The sequence below is a fragment of the Xyrauchen texanus genome, chromosome 8 (genome assembly GCF_025860055.1).
Source record: "Xyrauchen texanus isolate HMW12.3.18 chromosome 8, RBS_HiC_50CHRs, whole genome shotgun sequence".
Taxonomy (NCBI): domain Eukaryota; kingdom Metazoa; phylum Chordata; class Actinopteri; order Cypriniformes; family Catostomidae; genus Xyrauchen; species Xyrauchen texanus.
The window spans coordinates 34,344,100-34,369,052 of NC_068283.1; the positions used below are offsets into that span (position 1 = coordinate 34,344,100).

The following is a 24,953-nucleotide window of genomic DNA, read 5'->3' on the forward strand; positions in this document are numbered from 1 at the left end:
CAAAAAAGTTGTACATCTTGAATGCAATTGTAATTGCAAACCAATCAGATGCAGAGGCAAAGTTTCCAGTGTCTGTCTCTTTAATGTCAATTTTAGCCTAATCCACTTTCTTTTTCTTAAAAACTTCAAGTATGTGTTGGGAACAGAAAAGACCAAAAACTTTTTTCTTTTAAAATGCATAAGACAAAAGAAAAAAAATTAAATCTAATGAAACAGTTAACAATGATATCCCAACAGTTCAACCATATTATCAAAGCCATAATAGTCATTAACACGAATATCAAGTTTTTAGCTTCATCTTAAAAACGTCTAACATCTATTATCTGACAGGAAAAGGAATTCACCATTTACTTAAATGTTCACTTTCTGCTTGGCAGTCGGTAAGACAAGACTTAGCCAACCCATTGATATTCATTCCTCTCTGTCACTATTCTGCTAGTTTTAGTTTTCTACCAACACAATAGCAAATGTGGTCATAAAACAACATCAACTTAAGAAGCAAAATTAAAGCCTAAAATTGGTCACAATACATGGAAACAAAAATCCTAAAAGAACCAAATGTGTTCCTATAATAAAATTAAATAGCAAACAGCACATTTAAAGTTTCTAAAATAAAACTCCTAATGCACTGCAATTGCAAATCCAAATTAAGGTCTAACACACATGCATTAAAGATACATTTTTGATGAAGATCGCCCTTGATGCATCCAATCATGCCCCATGATTTTATTCCATTGTGCCCATGACACCTAGTGGTAGGAGGCAAGCACTTACAGTACTGGACGCTTTTTTGTACTGCGCCTTCTGCAATAAGCAGAGCACCAGAGACTGCCTATATCTACAGTAAGTCCTTCTGGATATACGTCTAGTCTGTCTACAGTCTAGTCCACATTATGCAATATAAAACCTGAGCTCTAGACGTATTACTTTTAAAAATTTGTTGGGGAGGTTTTGGAGGTATTAGACAAATAAACAGCAGCAGCATCTAAAACTCACCCATCAGCCACCGTCCCAACAATCCCCTGTTCTAAAGGAGAGAAAGACAGAATGATCCAGAGATAAAGAGAAAGACTAAGGGATAAAGAGAGAGGGAGAGAGATTGTGGTTCAGTGGAGTGGTTCTGACGTCACACAACTGCATTGCTTATAAATGATTGGATTCAGTCTATGCACACCAGCCCAGTGAAGCATGGGCCTATTGAGGTAATGGAATATTTCAAAGTACAACACTGCACATTCCCTAAACTCTCCGAAAACACAGTTTTTCAAAAACACACACAGACCACATGGCTCGCTCATGCCTCCATGAAGTGGTCACACCTGGTCTTCCTAACACAAACACCAAACAAAATGGACAAGATGACAATAAATTAAAGAGAAATTAAATACAATTCAACCAGAAAACTTGTATCTTCTCCACCAACAGAGCCTCAGCCAATCAGAGAATGGGATACTGGTGGATCTCGTTTGGTCCTAAAAAGGAGGTGGAACCATTGGGAAGATGATTCAGGTGGAGAATTCTGTTGTAAATGACATAATGTTGTATTCCATAGATTAAGAAAATGCTCTAAAAGCATGTACATCCATTCAAACAGACACCGTCACCCATATAAAGCGTTCGAATACAACTCTATAACTAACGTTTCGCACAAAAGATGCGAAGTTCTCAACCAGAAGTGTTGAGGTTAGAACAAAATCTGCAAGAACAAAAATGTACGTTTCAAACAAACCAAAAATAACAGTAAGAATGTACTTTCATAAAAAATTGAGTGATGTTAAACAGAAAGCAGGGAATGCTTAAATTGTATGAGGAAGTAGTAACAAATTAAGAAGTGTAAGAAACTTTTGGTTGCCAGAATATTAAGAATAAAACCTAAGAACCCGCAAACGGAACACAGTGATAAAAGTCTACAGACAGAGTTTGGAGATACATGTGGATGGCCTCTGGGGTGATGCAATGGGCTTGTGGACACAGTCATCTCATCTGTGACAAAGCCCAGTGAAATCATCATCAGCGCAGTTTGGTCGGTTGCATTATTCTGGATATCTGTATTGCACAACATTGCTGTTGCGCATTGAGTCAATATTTTACAATCCATGTGATTTTTCAGTGGAAAACTCAATTTCCCATAATCTTTAACAACATACTGGGTATAAAATGTTCTCAGCATCATCAGAAGCAATCTTAATCCGAGTTGTGAAAATGGAACTGGATTGAAAATGTGTTTTTGGAGAAATCCCCATGTTGACTTGGAAAGAGTGCTGAGAAATCCTACAAAAGCATGTCGTCCATCAAGAACCATCTTCAACCATCTCCAATACAAGCCTGCTCCGGTTTTCCATTTTCCCAAAATCACTACAAAATCCTTCTCATCTCTCTTCTTTCCTTGATACTTTTGAGGAATGCCAGGCAGTAGATCTGGTACACCGAATGTAAGAGAAAAGGGAGGCATTAAAAAATAAATTTGCTTAAAAATTGATGTTTGGTGGAGGATCTTTGATGGAGATAAACCAACATTACACAACAAATAAGGACACTCAAAACTAAGGCTGGTAGATAGGTCGACAGATAGTAGATTTTGACGATACCAATAACTAAGGTGGCAAAAAGGCAGAAAAGGTTTTTTTTTTTTTTTACATTTTTTAGTCTTCCCTTACGAAGACGGGCACAGACTTTAAGGCTACAAGAACAAAATTTATAAAATCCCAAAAGCAGTTTATTTTGCATAGGGCTGGTGATATGTAATACATATTTTATCAATAATCGCCCTAAAAAAAATATCACGATATACGATTACATCGTCGACCCCCTGCAAAGAGTAGGTGAATTTTTTTGCTTTATAAAATTTTGCTTTGAAAATGTATTTAATTTATTGAAACATGAAAAACATAAAAGACATTTCTAAATTCAAATTGCACTTTAAACTAAATGGAAAAAAAGAAATAAAATAACTAAGTGATAAAAAAAATCTTATTTAACCACCTCCCCAAATCCAAACATTTACATCTCCAATGGCTTCATTTGCCATCACGCAAGCATCAATCAATGACAACAGGTGGAAAATTACTAATAACCTACAGATTAAAAACTAAACACAATTATAAATGTAAAGACATATTTTAATAATCAAAACAAAAAAGCCTAATAAATTCCTTGTGCTCCAAAAATAATGCTGCCAAATCAGTGTTCTTATCGAATTTGCGTTTTGGTAATACAATTAATGCTGCCTAAAGAAATGAAAATAAAGATCATTTTCAGGTTCAAGGTGAATGTGTCTTGCATTACTTTGATTTAATCAATTTAGTCTGTTTCGTTAATACAAAGATATATATTACTGAACCTACAGAGATACGTTCACAATGCATGCTAACCGCGTGGAAATAAAGCAAACTAAACTCACAGCACCTCCTGAGATGATCGGAGATAATTTGCAGAATTCTAATTGTTTCATTTGTCTGAAAATGGTTTGAAAGAATAATGTCAAATAAAAAAAAAAAGAGAAAAAAGGTGAAAACTCTTTACATGCACTTGTTCCACGAAAAGGCTTTCGCTGCACGTGACATGCGTGTGTTCCACATGACATGCTCGCGCCTCTGAACAAACAGCGAATCAGACAAGCATTGATGGTTTAATATATTTGCTGACTTCCCAAAATTGTTTATTGTTTATAATCGTCTGTTCACAATAGGCATCGGGATCTTTGTAAGATATTGCTGATATCCGATTATATCATCCTATTGGCCAGCCCTATAGTGCAACTAAAATCCCAATAATAACCAGAAAAAATTATGATTTAGTGCATATTATGGGACTTTTAACTATAAATAAGCCCAAAATATCCTTGGGACTTTTATTTTGAAATACAGACTTGGCTCTGTTACAATAGTCTTTTTGTAAGAATTAAACAAATTAAACTTTTTATAGGCTCATTTAAATATTCACTAGATGAGGAGTTTTGTATAGATTTCACCTATACAAGTTAATTGATGAGAAAAAACAACAACAACACATCAGCACGGGATAGATTTTTGCACATAACGGATCACTCTTAAACTACCGGCCCTGATTAATAATTATAACCAATATATCTGTCTACCTCTGGTAGATATATATTCACAATAAATTTATGATTTTGCTGACTATATAAAATTAAGAGACATCTGAAAAACACAATGATTTTAATTAGAGCTCGACCGATTTATCGGCAGGCCGATATTATCGGCCGATATTAGGCATTTTCCAAACTATCGTTATCGGCGTTTATAATGGCCGATAAATGAATATTTAAAAAAAAAAAAAAAAAACGGACGAAACACCCTTCAACCATGTCATGAGTGTTGGAGTTGTATAGTTTGTCCACCAGAGGGCACTCTACACCGTCCCTGTTGGCAACACTCGTGTATAACGCGCCACACATCCTGCAATCTGCTGATCCAGCCAGAGTCGGGCAGAGAGAAACAGTTACCCGCGAGTGAGATCATCGGTGAAGTGTGTTCATGCCATGGTGAGTTGGTCACATACATTGCTTGAATAACAATTAAAAGAACATCCCCATCAGTTCTCTTAACTCAAATAAGCATGACAAAATTTGTGACTATCATGTCCAGTTTTGCTGCTGTTAAATAAGCCGAGAGTGAAGCAGAATTAGCTAGTAATAATTACGTTACGTTGTTACAGTGTAGTTGACTGACTGTCCTTTTAACTTTTGACGATGTGACTGAAGTATTTCTTTAATAGCGCGTGACAGTTATAGCAATGAGACGTATCATCTCTCCTTGGCCTGTTATATTGAAAATGTATGTTTTACAATTTGCAGTATGACGTTATCCATTGCTAAATTATGGCTCATCATAGACTAGCGAACCACAAAGCTAGCTAATGCCACTATCATCAGTGGAAGACCGCTAACGTTAACAGTAATGAGCTTGGAAACCACAACAAACTTTTTCTGCCTAAATAAAGTAATGATTATTACTGTATTTATAACTAGCATATCTCTAGTTACAGTCCCTGCATTGTAAAATGTAAGTTAGACTTACGAGGAGTGAACATTTAGACAGAGAAAAGTATCAAACGTATCTTGTGCATAAAAGACAAAGTTAGCTTTTCTTTTACATAATGTGTGTGAATCCAACGACGCCAAGTGTGCGTTGCAGACTGTCGTTCAGCCGCAGCATTAACGAGTCACATAATGGATTTAGAATCGCTAAATAATAGGTTTTAGAAGGCAGGCAGCAACTGATGATTGAAAATGGTTTGATGTAGCTTGATGGAAAGAATTTAAAAAGTGCAGGTAAAGGGATAAGCAAGCTGACATTGTAATTATAAGGTAGCTTATAAGGCAATGTAGGGAGTGGGACTAATTATAACTTTATCTTGTTTAATGATAATATAAATTATGATGATATATCTAGTAATAATGTCATCATTATTTTTTGTAATGAAACACAACACCAACCGTTTCACCAGACTGTCAGTTTTGGCAAGGCAGTACCTCTCCTGTCCACCCTCCTCTGTGGCGAGCGAAAGAGTGTTCAGCACCATAGGGAATATTTATGAGGATAGGCGAAGCTCTTTGAAAGGAGATAATGCAGAGAAACTTTGCTTCTTGTACTACAACCTGCCTCTGCTGGACTGGAGCTATTGAGCATTGACTGATTCAGTACACTACCTCATATATACTGTTAGCAATTTATAAGTAGTATAGTTTAAAGTTATATGAAGCTATACCAAGTCTTTTAATACTGGTAACTTTGATTTGGTTGTTGTTGTTTTTGTGTTTTTGTTCAAAGGACTTTACGTTTCATATCTTAAGTTTGTATTTTTATACATTTTATTTATCAGAACTTTAATATATTTTGATGTTCCTCTGTTCTGTTGTGACAATAAAAGAAACAAGTTTCTTTTTAAAATGCATTATCATATTATTTTAGTTAAAACTCATAAATAACTACAAATAACTAATGTTAGGGAAATCTGTTAATGTTTTGTTGCGCGTTTCTGAAAAAAAAAAATATATATATATCGGCCGATATATCGGTTTATCGGATTTTAAACCCAACAAATATTGTATCGGTATCGGCCTTCAAAATCCTTTATCGGTCAGGCTCTAATTTTAATGAGTATTTTATTTGGCCATTAAGTGTCCTAAATAGCACATACTTTAATACTTTCCACAATAAGTTATATTTATTTCTATAAATCAGTGATTCAAATCAAACTATCAATTTCAATGAATAGACAAAAATCTCTGATTCAACTAACTGTTTTACATAACATGTTTTACTAACTACATTGTCACACAAAAAATGTTCAAGGAAGTCCAAGTGTATCATTGTGTGCCATGTATTAAAATGTTTTATTACAATATATATGTAGTTAAAATTACTGTTTAATACTATTTCTATATTGGAACATATAAATGAAAATAATTCATATTTTTTCTTGTGTTCAGTTAATGAAAAACAGTGGGGCCATGTCTTTTTTCAATGCCTTTTATTTTTTACTTTTAACTATAATGTTAACATTTTAATCATACTTTGCTACAATGGCTGTTGAATTGATTTGATTTAAAATAAAAAATTAAGCAATTTCAGATCAAATACATATTGAATATCATCAAAAGTTGGAGAAACAGCAGAATAATTTATCTATATTTCCAAGCTCTAGTCATGACAACCTGGCCCAGACGGAATATACGTGCGCAGATCTCTGCAGAAAACTGTGCAGAACTGTGACATCTGTCATTCATTAAAGTTCTATGCATACTCCATCTCATGCACGTATGTTTAGGAAATATTTTGGCTAATTTCATGATTGTGGCTATCAACTGGCAGGTCCATTTAATACATTTAGCTATGTTTAAACCCCTTCTGCACAGTTTCTCTAATAATCAGCTCAAAAAATGCAAAAACAGTCCACAGATTCCATCAAGGCCTAAAGAACTCCTATAAACATTAGGGCTGGAAATCACCACAGACCATCCGATTCAATATTACAATGATATTGCCAAGACGATTCTGTATTGCGATACTGTAAATATTACGATTTGACGTTTTTATGCAAAAACGTCTTAAAAAGTACTTTTTCTCATTAAGAAAGTCTATTGAAGAACAGCTGTGTCTGAAATGCCAATTGTTTACACTCCGTAACATTTAATTTACAGTTAAAAGGTAGGAATGTGCAAAACTATCAATTTAAAACTACCAATCGACCAGTCAATGCATTGTCTGAGCTAGGCGACTAGTTAGTTCAAAGGAACCCTTAAGGCTGCATTAGTTCCATTTTGTATTAAACAAATCAATATAAACAAAATATAATTTTAACTTATCAAACAAATTTAGTTATTTTAGAATATAATAATAATTTTGCAACATATAAATGGAGGCTAAAGAGTAAACTTTAGAGAACCATTTCAGAGGCTGTACTGAATTATGACATGCATGACAATTCACCTGTAGTCCCAATGTGGTCGCATGTTATTTGCATATGCATAATGAGATTGTCTGAGATCCTATGCAGCGTTCTCATAGAGAACATTATTCTTACAAACTGCTCCAAGAAGGCTGACAGAGAAAAAAAAGTGAGAACTCACAATTTGTGCGTGTTCCACAAGACACGATCAAGCTGCACACATTAGGAACAAATTAACTTCTGAACTGATCTTCAAAATATATCAGGTGTGTTTCCTCAAGCACGCATCTTTGGATCTAGCGGCATTTCTTGTCAATAGAGGCAGGTAAATGTGCAAAATTACCACTGCGCAGGAATACCCTGGCTGTTAGATTATAAATATTGCAGGGCCGCGAAAACATGTAATTTACAGCATCCAACGGTTTGATTAGCCTTTTTATAGCTAAACTATTTATTAAAGCAGTGTCAGACAGAATCTGCGGAATGACTCCTGACAAATACAGCATGTATGTATGTTTGTATATATATATAAAACACATAAAAAATCATTATTATTTTTTATGTATTTCATTATATATAATAATAATTTTTTTATGTATTTTTTTCATAGATTTTTCTTTATGGAGATGATTTTAAAATCGATTGGCTCAAGAATCGCAATTTGTAACAGAATCTATTTTTTCCCCAAGCCCTAATAAAGTCATATTAGTATATTTTATATATATTAGTATATCAGTGTATTACTGATTATTCTCAAAAAACACCTTCTCATACTGACCTAATGAAGGTTTTGAAGGCTGCACTCTGAGGATTGATGCACAAAGGCACTCGTTTGCCTTGCTGGTGCTCTGTTACAAAACGATGGATGAGCTCTGAGATGAAGAGAGAGAACTGGTCATTAAAATGTCCATCATGTAAAATGAAAATATATTTGTTGTTACAGAGAGTAGTCACCTTTGCCCTGCCAAACAGAGTGCATGCTCTGTTCATAGTTGTGGCTGAAAGGTCGATCCGCAGGTGGCTCAAAGTCTCGGGTGTAAACCCTCCCACTGGGAACGGAGTAACAGCAATTACACATGCAGGTGTGGTACCTCAGACGACCCTCGTCCAAGTATGGGTGAGACAAAGCATCATTGCCTGAGATCCGCTTGGCCTGAAGACAGAGACGGACACACAGACTATTAGCCCACAAATTAACGAAATAAACCAGCCAAATACATGGTGAATCTGTCCAACAATTTACCATATACAGTCACTGAGCACTTTGGAAGGAACACTATATTAATAGGTAGTGCCTCCCCCTTTGCTCTCAAAACAGTCTCAGTTCTTCAAGGCATGGAGTCCAAAAGATGTTGGTAACATTACTTTGAGATTCTCGTCCATGTTGACATGATTGCATTTCGCAATTTCTGCAGATTTATCAGTTGCACGTTTATGCTGTGAATCTCCCGTTCTACCACATCGCAAAGGAGTTCTATTGGATTCAGATCCGGTGACTGGGAAGGCCACTGAAGAACAGTGAACTCATTGTCATGTTCATGAAACCAGTTTGAGATAACTTTAGCTTTGTGACATGGTGCATTATCATGCTGGAAGAAGCCATTAGAAGAAGGGTAAATTGTGGTGACGAAGGAATGCACATGGTCAGCATTCAGTGACAATACTCAATTAGGCTGTGGCATTCAAGCGATGATTAGGATGACGGGCCCAAAGTGTGCCAAGAAAACATTCTCCACACCATAACACCACTGCCACCAGCCTGGACTGGCCATGGATTCATGCTGTGAGATTCATCAAACCAGGCTATGTTTTTCCAGTCTTTAACTGTCCAGTTTTGGTGAGCTTGTGCCCACTGCAGCCTCAACTTTCTGTTTTCTGACAGAAGTGTGGTGAGTGGTGGTGGTGTAGTGGGCTAAAGAACATAACTGTTAATCAGATGGTTGCTGGTCTATCCCCACCGCCACCCCCATTGTGTCCTTGAGCAAGGCGCTTAACTCCAGGTTGCTCCGGGGGAATTGTCCCTCTAATAATTGCACAGTAAGTCGCTTTGGATAAAAGTCTGCCAAATGCATAAATGTAAAGTAAATGTAGAAGTGGAACCCAACATGGTCTTCTGATGTTGTAGCCCATTCGCCTGAAGGTTCAACATGTTGTACATTCTATTCTGCTCACTACAATTACACAGAGGGGTTATCTGAATAACCGTAGCCTTTCTGTCAGCTCGAACCAGTCTGGCCATTTTCCGTTGACCTCTCTCATCAACAAGGCATTTTCATCAGCAGAACTGCTGCTCACTGGAAGTTTTTTCTTTTTGGCACCATTCTGTGTAAATTCTAGAGCCTGTTGTGTGTGAAAATCCCAGGAGATCAGCAGTTACAGAAATATTAAACCAGCCCGTCTGGCACCACCAATCGTGCCACTGTCTACATCACCGAGATCACATTTTTACCCATTCTGACGGTTGATGTGAACATTACCTGAAGCTCCTGACCCACATCTGAATGATTTTATGCATTGCAATGCAGCCTCACGATTGGCTGATTAAATAAATCATGTGAATAAGTAGATGTACAGGTGTTCCTAATAAAGTGGTGAGTGAGTGTTTTTTTGTTGCATTATAGCACTGAGAATATGGGGGGTCCTTATTTTTCATAAAAAATGTCAATGTAAGAAAATAGATTTAATATTTCAATCTGCTGGTTTTGGAGTGAAATATGGCACATAATGAATATTCACCTGAACACTGAGCAACTGTACTTTAAATGTCAATGTTGTGATTTACAAAGGCAAACTCAGTAGATTCTAACCCCATCTACAGACTTAGTACATTTTAGAAAATATAGTTTTGAGTTGAAAGTTTCATACTCACCGGATCAAAGACTAGCATGCGGCACAAAAGATGAACCGCTTCATGTGTTGCTCCATCCGACAACATGTACAGAACAGACAGTGATGGCTGAGGGAGTGAAAGAGCAAAAAATAATGTAAGATTTTTTTCAATAAAGAGCCATCATAACCTTTGTGTAGACAACAGCAAATGATATCATTCAGCTGTGACAAGAACTAGATAATATCAAAGATTTGAAAGATAAATCTCTGACAGACAACTTGATTTGTAGGCAGAGTACCAAATTACAAGGTGATAATGATACATGTTCAAAGGGTCCAAAAATACCTCTTTGACAATGGCGGATAATTGGGAAAATCTACCAGCCATAGTTATTTCTTTCAAGCCATGAAACTGTATTTTGCATTATTAATTTTTTTTAAATACATATATTTGTACAGATAAGAAAGGTGCTTTTTGCTTGCATTTTGGTGGCAAGCAAAATAAACATTCAGATAAACTTCCAATTATAAATTCTCCACTGAACTAAAAGCTGTTAGAAGACGAGCAAATTGCATCAATTATATCTGTTACAAATTTGATTTGATTCACTCTTGTCATTTACATAAGAGTAGATGGAGGGAGATTCAGATTTTGTATTTAAACCATGTAAAATCTGTTTTATTTACTTTTAAATAAATTTCTACTCATTGGTGAGTGTGTTAACACTGGATCCTGCACATAGTTCATTTTATAACCGAGGCTTAAAAATTTGTGTAAAAGAGGGTACAGAACTGGTTTGTGAGGTCCTCTAAGAATGTGTGCCCGAGCTCCTTCACATGCCGATGCCATGGCAGAAAGCGGAGGAGTCCCAAGGAGATCAGTGATCAGATCCAACTGACAAAGAAAAAACGAGTGAGTGAAAAGACACTTGAACACAACAATGCTGAAAATGCAAAAGCAAAATCTTATTTCAGTGGGATTCTCCTCTAACACACATCATTACCTGTTGTATGGGGCTCTGAGCCTGGAAAAGAATGCGTCGGCCCAGCAACTCTGCAAAAATACAGCCCACAGACCAGACATCTATAGCTGAGTTATAATGCTGGCATCCCATCAGGACCTCCGGAGCACGATAATACTGTGTCACCACCTCCTGGGTCATGTGACGATTTGGGTCTGGTTCCTCCACTCGTGCCAGACCGAAGTCACAAATCTGAAAGAGAAAGCAATATAACCTTTCTATCTTCGTTATTTTTAGAGTTACTTTGAGTACATTTGAGCACATCAGCAGTGAGGTACCTTAAGCAGACAGTTGCTGTTGACCAGAAGGTTCCCTGGTTTGATGTCCCTGTGCAAAATGCCTGCAGAGTGCAGGTACTTCAGTCCTGAAAGAGAGATAAAGAGACAGAATTCATAAAGGGTCAAGGCAACCCAAGGGGCTGCGTATGTAATCTGGTGTTTTTGTTCGCTTTTAACAGTTGAATGCCCATAACTTGACACACCGCAAAAACGTGGCGCTCCTGCATGCAACAGTCAAAGACATCCATCAAGCACGTTTTTACACAGGACAACAATGTAAAAAAGTGCAGACAAACGGAAAATCTGCAAAAAATCAGATCGCACTGATACTTTTTGTTATTTGCTGATATCAATACCAGTGTCTGTAGTACTTTGCCACCTTGTTTGTAAGCTTGTGTGCATTCTCACAACATTAGCTCAATGCATGTGAGAATCGTGGCACCAAATTGGAATCACAGAAAAAGTTGGAAAGGGAGGGAGAACCCACAAATGGGGAAAACAGTTTGGTATAGGTGCAGACTCCCCTTAAACAGAAATATAGTCTTTGTGAGAAGACGGCTTTGATGGCAGAGTATCCCCAACTACCTCACAATACACATTGTAATACATCATGGTACATCACAATATCATAATTGGATCACAATTGAAACCTGAAAAGTTTCAGGATCAGTTTCAACTGTAGGAAATTACATAAAAAGCACACATAAATAAAGATCAACACAAAGATCTAAAATATCAATGGAATATCATAAGAAAAATGCATAATAACAATATCTGATTGTATTTCAGGCACAAATTGTATTTTCAGAACATAAGATTAAAGCCTGCCAGGCTGATTACAAGGTCAAAGGTGATCCTATTCAGCAATGAGGGCACAAAATACATCAAATTCTCACCTGTCCAGATAAAATCCCCTTGATCCTCAAAACAAATATAATAATCCAAAAGTGACACACACGAATATATGCACACAAGAACTCACCCCTGAGTATCTGGTAGAGGAACACCTTGATGTGATCGGTGGTGAGAGGCTGAGGGGAAACTATGACTTTATGCAGGTCACTCTGCATGAGCTCGGTTATCACATATCTACAATACAGCTCCAGTTAAGAAAACAAAAAAATACATTGATCACGTTTACATGGACACCAGAAGGTTGGTTATTGAGAGAAAGCTGCTTAGGCTTGAAATCGATGCATGCGTTTAGATGAGCCGTGTTAGCGCATTTCCCTTCAATTCCGTATTCAATAAGCAGCTTTCTCCACGGCAACGTAATTATCCCACGACGCTTTTGTAAATCATGGGATTCAAGAAAGACTTTGGTATTAGAGTGAAGCAACAGAGAATAAAATAGCAGATATTCCATAGTTGTTGCTGTGTTTGTTTTCTTCACTCTCTATCGTGACGTGCAGCGGAAATGCGCTGCAATAGTGAGGTTTCCCTCTTATGTAAAACTCTGGGATTCCCCGCTGTACAAGCACATATACACTAATGTGAGGGACAGTCGATATTTTACATTGGGTATAGTTTATAGTTTTTGTGATTTTCCCACTGTAATTTCAGAAATGGTGAATTCTTTGTGCTGACATGTTGTTGGTCCATCCAATGATGTCTGTTATCCACGCACATGTGCCTACTCAAAAACGGGTTAGAACGGCACTTATGCATTTACATAACCACAATAAGACGTGTTCTTCGGGAGAAACCCACGTTTGTTAAACTGCTTTCTCTTAAATCCTTAAATAAAAACTAACATTATATAGAAAAAGGGATCTAAATTCTGATAGGATGGGTCACATTTGAAGGTGTTGTAAAATAGAAAATATATGCACAACTGTGAGTGCATTGTCCCTAACAATAACCTTCCTTAAGTTCTTCCTCATATTGTCATGTTTGGTGCACGTCATGCACTGTATTTTCACAGTACTACATGTTTTGTTCCACGTCGCTCTCATGTGCAAATACCATAAAGAAGTCCTGCCTGCTTATAGCTAATTAAATATTTCTACTGTGGTATAAAAGCAAAATCAGTTTGACACATTTTCTACCTTTGCACGGTATTTACAGTCATACAAGCACACAATAATCCAAAATAAAATTCTAATTACTTAAAGGAAAAGTTCATCCAAAAAAAATAAAATAATAATTTACTCACCCTCGTGCCATCCCAGATGTGTATGACTTTATTTTTATTTTCTGTTGCTGAACAAATATTTTATCTCTGTAGGTCACTTCAATGCAAGTGAATGAGGGCTAGAACTTTGAAGCTTCAAAAAGACAAGTCAGTCTGCATAAAAGTAATCCATAAGACTCCATGTCTTCAGAAGCGATATGATGGGGGTGAGTGAGAAACACATCAATATTTTTACTATTAATTCACCTCCCTGCCCAGTAGGTGGCGATATGCACTAAGAATGTAATTTGACAGAAAACAAAAGAAGAATTTGAAAGTGAAAGTAAACATTTATAGTAAAAAAGGATTTAAATATTGATCGGTTTCTCACCCACACCTATCATATCGCCCTATCATATTACATAAAGATTTGGATTCAACCACTGAAGTCGTATGGATAACTTTTATGCTACCTTTATGTGATTTTTGAAGCTTCATAGTTCTGCCCACCATTCACTTCTAAAAATCTTTGCGTTCAGCAGAAGAAAGAAAAATCACACACATCTGGGATGGCATGAGGGTGAGAAAATGATGAGAGAAATTTTGGGCGAACTACTCCTTTTCATTACATGAGGCATGAGGATTCTCTTTATATAAACTCTAAATTATAGAACAGTAAAAATAAGAATAGCAGTGACAAAAACAATAAAGTATATATAAAAAAAATATCAGAGGGCAACAGCTTTAGGTGAGACATGGGTCTGAAGGATACATCTCTTCAAAGCAGTCAATCTGTGGAGGCTGGAGGATGTCAAGGGCAGACAGAACCTGCCAAAGCAAATTCCCATCATTATATCAAAATATCAGCTCTCATGTATGACCGTAAACAATGATGAGAACTTCTGAGGGATGAATCTCTGAAAAGACACACTTGTTTATCTCTCCCACTCTTCCCTTTTATTCCTTCTGCATCTAAAAACCTTTTCTCACCTTCCATGCATGCATCATTCCCTTTTCCCCGAGCAAAACTTACGTTGTCATGCTTAAAGAAACACAGCATCCGGAGTTCCCTGAACACACGCTTGCAGGACACCAGGTTCTGGAAGACATTTGGCATTTTCTTCAGAGCCACCTTGCGCCCATCCCGAGGGTCCGTCACAGACCTACCAAAGTAAAACAACAGCATGACTAGATTTTGACACTTTTTGATTTTGCCTTGGTGAGTTGATGGGGTGTTCTGGGTGGTGGCTTACTGGCCCAAGTCAAAAGAGCCCCCACCCAAGTCTCTATGATATTCTGGTCTATAGGTATAGCTCAGGGTAGGGTTGTACCAGCCGTGTGCAAAATGTACAAAATCTGTATACAAAAATAAGTAAATATAATAAAGAGTAAATTTAAATATGTAATTGATAATATTCATATTCAATATTCTCCTGGTCAGGGGCTTTGGTAAATATTTTGTTAGCATGTACGGCTAGGGTTTAGTGCACAAATATTTAGCAGCGCTTTAAGTCTAACTTGGTGCCCAATTACGTTAACTAAGTTGTAACTAAAGCATGGCTAGTGGGACTGGCCAGGACGAATATCGTTTCAGAAAGCAATAGTACATCTCTCCTCAACAAGTCACAAGATTTGAGATTTCACTGAGATATCATCACATTAAATATTCTTCAAACTTTAAATTGTGCTCAGATGACTTACCACGACCACAGTACTTACCAGACCACCCCAAATGCGCCATAACCGATCGGTCGATCGGGCTCCATTTCAGCTGGACATGGAACCTCACTTGCCGTGTTACTGCGAGGTTGTGGGATGGCCGCACCTCCGCCTGCGCTGCCCCCGAGAGATACCGGGTGCCTGGGAGTCCCAGCAGGTGCGTTGGGTCCAGTCGGGTTTGGCGTTGCGCTGAGGCTCGTTGAGGTAGTACCAGTCGTGGGGTTGACACAAAAAAACTTGTGGCCTAGCTCTGATCCTGGGAACAAGTTACCACACAATGTCGGCTGAGTGGATCCATGGAAAGCCATCCTATAATAGACAAAGTCTCAGATGATGAAATGGATCCAGGAGTATATTCATTAATTCAATAAAAACTAAACTTTTACTGAGTTTCATAAACCTCAAAATTTCTAAGCTATGTATCATATGCCAAACTTTGACATGGGTCCAACCTCCAGAAAAAAAATCTTTACATGGAACCAGTAAGCCATTATTGATAGAAAGCTGCTCAAGGCTCGAAATCTGTGTACTGTATGCGTTTACTTGACCTGTGTTAGTATTATGTGTATAACAAACATGGAATCAGAACAAGCTCTCACTCTTTTATTCTCTGATGCTTTGCTTTATTTCTAGATATTTTGATCAGTTGCCATGTTTGCTTCTATCACGACCTAAAGCGGAATTGCACAGAAATAGTGGGATTTCTCTCTTATGTAAAACTCTGGGATTCCCTCAATGTATGAGCACATATACACTTATGTGTAGACAGTCCATATTTTACACTGGTGTGTATAAATGGTTATGGTTTATAGTGTATGGGTGTTCACCCACTGCACTCCCAGTAATGTAGAATTCTTTCCGCTGTGTTGACATGTTGGTGGGCCCCATCCTTTGACAATTGTTTTCCAGTCTGTTCCATGCACTTGTTTACATGACATTTCAAAATGCCGCTATCTGCAAAAACCCTGGAATCAGTGCATGTTTTCTTAAGTGCATGTAAACGTGGTCAATATTTTTGATCAAAATCATTTCTGTGAAGGCACAAAGAAAAAGTGTACATCTTAAGTCCTGTAACTAGACACCAACTGTTTTTCAACTATTTTTAATCACCTTTTTTGCCTTCAATAGTTTATAATAAATGTTCCATTCAAATGTTCCATCTGTATGATTAATTAATTTTAAAAGGTACAAATATTCATTGCATTCTCTCAATATGAAGTTATAAAATCTGTATTACATAATGTTTTAGATGCAGTATAGCATGTCACACTTCAGGTCATGTCAACATTTTAAAAGCATTTCATGTTAACCATCCTTTTACATCCAAGTTAAAGGAATATTCCAGGTTCAATACAAGTTAAGCTCAATTGAAAGCAATTGTGGTATTATATTGATTACCACAAAAATCAATTTTGACTTGTCCCTCCTTTTCTTTAAAAATAGCAACATTCAAGGTTACAGTGAGACACTGACAAAGGAAGGTTTAAAGGAGGGTTTAAAGGGAAAAGTTTAAATCTTATAATATTATAAATCACATGATTTCTTCTGTTAAAACTCAAGCATTATTTGAGCTGTAAAGTTGTTTAAATTGTAATTTTTACAGTCGTTTTAGGGTTCGTTGACATCGCATCGTCATGGCAACAAAGTTGTAAAACTGGCTATAACATTACACAGAAAAGGTTAGTAAGTGATTTTATCACACTCCAATCATGTTAAAACACATTATTTATGTCTTGAATCTATATTTTTGAAACCGTGAGTTTTTTTAACGTTAAAAACTGGCCGCCATTCACTTCCAGTGTAAGTGCCTGACTATAACCCATATTTTTGCTTTTTTTAAAGAAGAGGGGGAAGTCAAAATTAATTTTGTGGTAATCAAAATGGTCACAAATGCTGTCGATTGAGTTTACCTTTTATTGAACCTGGATTATTCCTTTAACTGAACAACCATGATGGTTAACTAACCCATACAAAATTAAGTCATAATGAAGAACTACACAGATAATGTTTGTAGAGACAACTTTGATGGCTTGAAAATGTATTGTCTGAAAGTTCAAAATAATTTGAAAAGTTAGAAGGCTGGATCGATCAATCGATAGATTAAAGGCCTAGTGTGGGATTGTTTACATTAGAATTTTTTGACAGAAGGAGTTTGAATAGTCTTCGATTGTTTTAACATTCCATCAATACAGCGCAACAGTGCCCCACCCACATATTCAGCGTCTGGGTTCCGAAAATATTTTTCGGAACCCTTTGCTGTCCGTAGTGCTCCGATTAGTGAACTGTTCTCTAATGTCCCATGGGTAATGTAGTTGTTTACCAGTAAATGTATGATCAAAAATGCTATTACAACAATGAAGTTGAAATAACGCAGATGGCTGGCTTCAACACAAGCATATACCATCTATGAACAACCTCAGAGCTCAAGGTAGGTCTGTCTTGAAGCATTTATAATCATTGAAAATCAATGCGTCTATGGAAATATTTAATGGGATTTTTACTTTCGGATCCAGTCTATTGCAGTCTATTGACCTTATTCACAGCAGCGCCATCTTTGTTTTTTAATAGGAATGACAACGAGGCTGTGAGGGATAGACTTACAGTCTCTTCAATGGGCTGTAATGCAGTTTAAAGTATTTTTTGATCATTCTGCAGACAAAACATTGGAAAAATATATTTTTAAGAACAATCAGTAGACAAAAAAACTTCAAACAACATGAGTTGTGGAAAATCAGATGTGATCAAGGAGCTTTTTTTTCACCCCAATTTGAAATGCCCAATTCCCAATGCACTCCAAGTCTTCGTGTTGGCATAGTGACTTGCCTCAGTCCGGGTGGCCACAGATGGATGAAGCTGCACCACCAGATGTAGCTGCACAGAGTTAAAAGTATAAGGCTGCACCAAAGGACAACACTGGAGCACAGCAGGAATGCCGTTTTTGTAGCCACAGGCATGCCAAAATGATCCGCATGTTGGAGGAAAGCAGGATAATGGAAGAGCTCTCCCAAACAAGATGGAGGAGCATTTCTTGAAAGATGATGTGATGGTCAAGTACTACACTGGGCTTCAATGTTTTGCTGTTGTGATGAGTGTGCTGAGTCTGACACAGCTTCTTTCCTGCCTACCACAGATAGGCCGAAAACATTTGCGTTTTCAGATGTTCCTCTTATCTCTGATGCACCTGATGCTGAATCTACCAATCCAGCACACTGCCCACCTCTTCTGCATAGATCGAACACCATGTGCCCACCATACTCAGAGACACCATAGGTGCAATATTTACACACCTCAGCCCTTTGGTGCACTTGCCAGAGACATTGCTTGCAAGGGGTAACATGCCACATGAGTTTGTGGAGGCTTTTGGCAATCGCGTTGCAGTTATTGTGGACTGTTTTGAAATTAACATTGAGAGAGCATCAAATCAGAAAGCCAGAGCACAGACATTTCCCCTCTACAAACACGAGCACACCCAAAAATGTCTCATTGGCATTACACCACAGGGTTTCATTTCCAAAGGGAGGGGAGGTCGTGTCAGTGACAAGCATGTGACTGAGAAGAACAGTTGCCTTATTCATAAACTATTGCCTGGAGACTTGGTGTTGGTGGATTTGCCATCAGGGACAGTGTCTGACTAATGTGTGCAGAAGTGAAAATCCCTGCATTCACCAGAGGATGCTGCCAGCTGGATGCAAAAGATGTGGAGGAGACACTGCAGACTGCTCACCTTAGGGCCCACGTGGAGAGGGTGATTGGATGTGTGCGCACCAAGTATACCATACTAAGTGAGACCATACCAGTGAGCATGGTGCTCCCATGTGAAGGCGAGGACATGATATTCCTTGAAAGATTGTGTGCTGTGCCTTGATTAATATGAGCCCCAGCGTTGTTATGAAACCATAAACCATAACATAAACAATGTGAACTGAATATGAACTGTATATGCTGCATTAACAGCGCTATTCATATGTTGCATACCATGTGTTACCATAATAAATTATGTAAAGTATTTCAATTCTGAAGTGTAACCTTCAAGCACTGACAACTGAGATAAAAAAGGCAGCAAATAAGAAAACAAGTAAAATATAAAAGAAAAAATTAAAATCTATTGCACTGAAAAGTTCAGAGTATCAATGTAGTGCAAATACATCAGGTAAAAATGTAAAGTTGCAGTGTAACAATGTACTGACAATAATATAAATACAAAAACATGCTTGAGCTCCACTGTTTCAGTTCATCTGTGGGCATTTGCCACAGAGGTATGTCTCATTTGCTGAAGGTGCCTGACTGAGTCCCACACATCTGAGGTGGAATCACTGGGTTGTGGTTTTCGTTTTCACAAGCCACCATGTCATCCAATTTGTTTATGTTCTGTAGTGCCTGTTTTCTTGGCCTTCTTGTGCGAGATGGCTGTAACTCGGTTAAAGGCTTAGCATGAGGCATTGTGGAGGCTGCTCGGATGTAGTAACAAGCCACAAGCTCAGGTAGAGGAACTTTGAGGAAAAACACCCGTGCCTTTGTCAGAAGTGTCGTTCAAAGTTTACATCCAGCAAGATCCGAACCACAAATCAAGGTGGGTCTCGAGAGAATTTCTGAACTGCTTGAATGTGTAAGCACCACAAACAAGGTAGGAAAAAACATCTGGAAACGTTATGATCCCTCTTCAATCGTACAGATTGAGCCGTTAATTTCCTTTATTTTCTTGAAGTAGCGCTCCTTCAATTCCTTGATCAGCTGCTCTTGGTAAGGAATCTTGCACATTACCATTGTAAGGTCATTGTGGAGCAGAGGGGGGCGGGGCCGGTCGGAATATTGCTCGCCCGGTCCCCACTCGGCCTGATGAGGCGCACGAGGAATAAAGGCAGCCGGTGACGATGGTTCGAGAAAGAGAGAATTACGGGCATGTCCGTCATGTGTGTGTTTGTTTGTTTATGCTTTTGGTTTAAGTTTTCATTAAATATCATTTATATTGACAAGCCGGTTCTCGCCTCCTCCTTGCCCATCCTTTAACTGTTTTACAGTCATAATCACCAATTATGCTTAATAAGCTGACAAGGTGTGTGTGAAAGGAAATGCATTAAAAGGCTTTCCTTTACCGTTGTAAGGTCATAAAAGCTCTAAGAATAAACCGATCAACATGGGTAGATTTTTGCCCATTACCCCGATTTCAAGTTGCATGTAAACACCTTAACTAGCATTCTTACCGGCACGTGTTGTGTGCAACTGTGCATGCCAATTCACGTTTGACATCGCAAAATTCTGGCCTGTTAATAGTTCCTAGAATATCAAAATCCACAAAAGGAGGAAGATCCTTTTCATATTTTGCTCCTAAACTATGGAATAGTCTCCCTAACACTGTTCGAGATGCAGACACACTCCCTCAGTTTAAGTCTAGACTAAAGACTCATCTATTTAGCCAGGCATACACCTAATTTATCCTCCAACCCACAATTAGGCTGATTTAGTTTAGTCTGCCGGAACTAGAAACATCGATCATGATCTATAATATAAATTGAATGGCATCTATGCTTATATTGTCTTATTTGTTTCCCTGTCTCAACCTCGGGACTCCTATCCTGAGGTCACCAGAACCGGCTGTATCCAGCTCCATTCCTGCTTCGTGTTGGACTCCACTGCTATGTGTCGCTGTGTGATGATGACTAAATGCAGCCGGTGCCAGCCAAACATCACTTCAGTCTATCGGACTACGATGGACTTCAGAGGATGAACTGATGCCAACTCCAACCACAAGACATGGGGTACTTCATATGCCATTGTCTGAACATTGGACTTAGGATGGACCACACCTAAATTTCCGGCCAGGTTGAACTGCGATGCACCTCACTGATCTCTGCCAGCATCAGTCTATTGATGGACTACACTCATATATACAGTCCTATTATAATGGAATACATAGATTATCAATTGCCAACAAAAGCCTTCATCAGCCAATTAACAAGGACAATTGCATCTATGTGAACTTCTGCAGTTAATCCAGGATGAACTTCAAAGGGGCAGTGGTGGCTCAGTGGTTAAGGCTCTGGGTTACAGACCAATAGGTTGGGGGTTCAAGCCCCAGTACCGTCAACATACCACTGTTGGGCCCTTGAGCAAGGCCCTTGACCCTATCTGCTCCAGATGCACTGTTTCATGGCTGACCCTGCGCTCTGACCCCAGCTTAGTTGGGATATGCAAAAACAATTGCATTTCATTGGCTTTGTACCTGTACTCTGCACAATGACAATAAACGTTGAATCTTAATCTTAAAGACATTAGTCATTAATCTTAGTTCAAACAAAAACGATGTTTAAACACTGACCCTTTCAGTTTTATCGTCTGTTAATGCCTGATCTTCTGTAAAGCTGCTTTAAAACAATGCATGTTGTGAAAGGCGCTATACAAATAAAATTGACTTGACAGTTAAAAAAAGAGATTAAAGCCATTTGTCAATGTCATGTAAACGTATTTCTTGCTTTGACAGTTTTGTAAATGAGCTGATTTTTTGGAGCAATAAGCATATCGCTGTGCATGTAAACGGGCTCAATGTAGTCAATGGGACTTTTCTGCATTTTGCTCATCTGTTGAGCAAAACCATAAGTGCAATCTGCTAGCAAAGTAACAACAACCAGAGTCATGACAGTCAGAAGGTCTGTACCATATTTTTGTTGATGTAGCTTGAAATCTCTAAGAGGAGTTACAATTGACCATTTTAATATTGGTTTAGGGATTTTGGAAAAACCATAAACAAAGTATGTAGAATAAAAGTATGTTGGCTTTGTTAAGTTACTCTAAAAAAGTCATTAATAACTAACTACATCTTCTACAGTCTAATTAGATTACTGTACTAATTACACTGTCTGAAAAGTAATTGCATTACTTAATAATTACTTTCTAAATTGGCCTGGTTACTAGGGAGGGTAGAGTCATACGGGGTGACCTCCTCGTGGTCATGATTAATGGTTCTTGCTCTCAGTGGGGCATGGATCACGAAGAGTAGTATTAACCTCCACATGCTGCGAGTCTCCGCGGTGTCAAACAGATAAGATGCACGGATTGACTATCTCAGAATCGGAGGCAACTGAGACTTGTCCTCCACTACCCGGATTGAGGGGAGTAACCATGTCAGCAAGAGGACCTACTAAGTAGTGGGAATTGTTCATTCCAAATTGGAGAGAAAATGGGATAAAAATGTCATTTAAAAAAGGATAGACATGAATCTGTTCTTTTACTTCTTTCAAATAAATCATATAAAATCAGAAAACATATATTTTAGCATTAGACGTTATGTTTCAGTATTGTTTTATACAGAACTGTTCATAGTCTGTAAAGTATTTAACACAATTACACCAGAAGTAACTAATTAAATTACTAAAAAAATAGAAGTAATCCCTTACTTTACTTTTTACACTGAAAAAGACATTACAGTAATTACTTAGAAATGCATTACACCAAACACTGATTGCAATGCATTCGTTCCAAAGGTTTATGTACTTGAATCACGTGGTCACTCCCTCTGAGGTCTGCCAACAATATTTGTCTGGACAACATGCAAAAATAAAACTAAAACGTGCTTGCAGTCTGTAAACTGATTCCCAACTTAACGTCAGTTTTCCTTCTCATCTTTGTTCACAAGCAGCTCTTTCCCCTATATACCCAAGCTAACAAGCTACAATGCAATGAGACAACAAGGTTAATATTTAAATTATGATAAGCCGCCCTACATACCCATACTACTCAGCCTACACACAGTCTCCCTTTTCCGCAGATTTATATAATTTCTAGCCAGTTAATTCTTTATATTAAAGTTCTCCGGCGGTTACAAACTAACGCGACCTCACCAGCCGGCTAGCTGGCTAATTAATCTGCTCCATGACCTATATATGATATTTATGTGCCCAAATGAACCTTTCCAGGGCAAATATGTGCACAAAAGGAATAAAACCCATCATAATACAAAAAGAGCAGGAAAAGTGAGCAGTGACTCAGTGTAAAGTGTGGTAGTGTGTGTTCATTGGCTGCAGATGTTTGTAAAGTTAGCTTTAGCACAGCGGCTAACCTCTCCGGGGTGATGGCAGCGGAGCTCAAATCCTCATCACGGATGCTGGCGGTCCGCTGCGACACTCACGCTGCATTTTCAGTCGCTTTAAATCCCTGTGCTGTTGCTGCTGACCCAAAACATGTACTGTCCCATCGTGTTTCTCTCTCTCGCCGATGTGGATATCAGCTGTTGGAAACAGCGGTAGTGAGGGAGAGGAGGAGTTGAGAGAGGGGGGATGGAGATGAAGTGAAAGAAAGGAGGGATGACTGAGTGCATGTGTGGGGGAGGGGGAGGACCACCGGTGTAAACAATGCGAGTGAGGCAATTTAACCGTTCACTGCCTTGAATACACTGAATTCACATTTTTTCACTATTGCATGTGAAAAACAATAACACAACACGATACATTATATCCCAATAGCGCAACAGGGACTGCAGTTATTATAGGTCCATTATATAATTGTAAATAACTGATAAACAATGTCAATGAATAGGGTTCACTCACCATAGAACATAAAACGCCTTAATATTAAAGAAATAGCTCGCAGAATAAATGAAAGATCATCATTTACTTACCCTAGTGTATGATTTCCTTTCTTCTTCAGAACACAAATTAAGATTTTTTTAGAAGAATATCTCAGCTCTGTTGGTCCATACAATGCAAGTGAATGGTGGCTAGAACCTTGAAGCTCTAAATAGCACATCAAGACAGTATAAAAGCAATCCATCCAGATCCAGTGGTTTAATCCATGTCTTCAGAAGCGATATAATAGGTGTGGGTGAGAAACAGATAAATATTTAAGTCCTTTTTTTAACTATAAATTCACAAAGAATGTGAATCGACAAAAGAAAAAAAGAAGAAATGTGGACATTTATAGGAAAAAGGACTTAAATATTGATCTGTTTCTAAACGAAACCTATCATATGTCTTCTGAAAACATGGATTTGACCACTAGAGTCATATGGATTACTTTTATGCTGCCTTTATGTGCTTTGTAGAGCTTCAAATTTCTGGACACCATTCACTTTCATTGTACTGACCTACAGAGCTGAGATATTCATTTGAGTTCAGCAGAAGAAAGTCAGTTATACACATCTTGGAAGGCTTGTATGATAGAATTAATTTTTTAGGTGAATTATCCCTTCAAGTTAATTTTTCCTCTTCATGAAATGGTCAGGAGATGCTACTCTTCATAAAAGAAGTTAACTGTAAACCTTGGGAGGCCAAACTAAATATTAATGAGCTGTTCTATATATATAGGTTCTATAGGTATGCAATTTTCGCAACACTGTTACCAAAATTTGGGACATGTCTAAATACAGCTTGACAATTATCTGCCGATAAACATTAAATAAAAATAAAAATTTCTCAGAGAAAATTAATAATTATAAACATTATAAAAAATAAAAAAAACTCAATTTTGGAGCCATAAGTTTATAGTTTTACTTCTCATAAATGAAAGAATAGGATTTGTCTTTTTATAACATAACATAGCTCACTGAATTTAATAACTAAATTCCATCAAATTGAATGGAGTAATCTT

The 24,953-nt window shown here is 37.7% G+C and overlaps 2 protein-coding genes across 2 annotated transcripts in view; both read right to left on the bottom strand.

Annotated features, from left to right (window-relative positions):
• LOC127647958 (ceramide synthase-like) overlaps nucleotides 1–8,283 on the bottom strand; it is a 36,196-nt gene extending 27,913 nt beyond the window's left edge. The window contains exon 1 of the mRNA XM_052132495.1: nucleotides 8,192–8,283. The gene's annotated coding sequence lies outside the window, so the exon portion shown is untranslated. The remainder of the gene's footprint in view (nucleotides 1–8,191) is intronic.
• On the bottom strand, nucleotides 70–23,610 carry LOC127647951 (serine/threonine-protein kinase NLK2-like). Its single transcript, XM_052132485.1, has 12 exons — nucleotides 23,428–23,610; nucleotides 15,375–15,683; nucleotides 14,689–14,818; nucleotides 14,428–14,483; nucleotides 12,525–12,631; nucleotides 11,543–11,628; nucleotides 11,247–11,456; nucleotides 11,036–11,137; nucleotides 10,283–10,369; nucleotides 8,368–8,566; nucleotides 8,192–8,285; nucleotides 70–2,418 (listed from the first exon to the last, which is right to left on the bottom strand). Exons 2-12 carry the CDS (start codon nucleotides 15,680–15,682, stop codon nucleotides 2,370–2,372), a joined length of 1,428 nt encoding a protein of 475 aa, XP_051988445.1. The 5' UTR covers nucleotide 15,683; nucleotides 23,428–23,610; the 3' UTR covers nucleotides 70–2,369.
• Nucleotides 23,611–24,953: the final 1,343 nt, after the last annotated feature.

What these genes read in the sequence shown, in the direction of transcription:
- LOC127647951 (XM_052132485.1), bottom strand. Translation starts at nt 15,682, where the DNA reads ATGGCTTTCCATGGATCCACTCAGCCGACATTGTGTGGTAACTTGTTC. An exon ending in GGCGCATTTGGGGTGGTCTG is followed by an intron (nt 14,819 to 15,374) that starts GTAAGTACTGTG and finishes TTACTTTGGTAG; the next exon opens with GTCTGTGACGGACCCTCGGG. An exon ending in GCCTTCAAAACCTTCATTAG is followed by an intron (nt 2,419 to 8,191) that starts GTCAGTATGAGA and finishes TCGGTGTACCAG; the next exon opens with ATCTACTGCCTGGCATTCCT.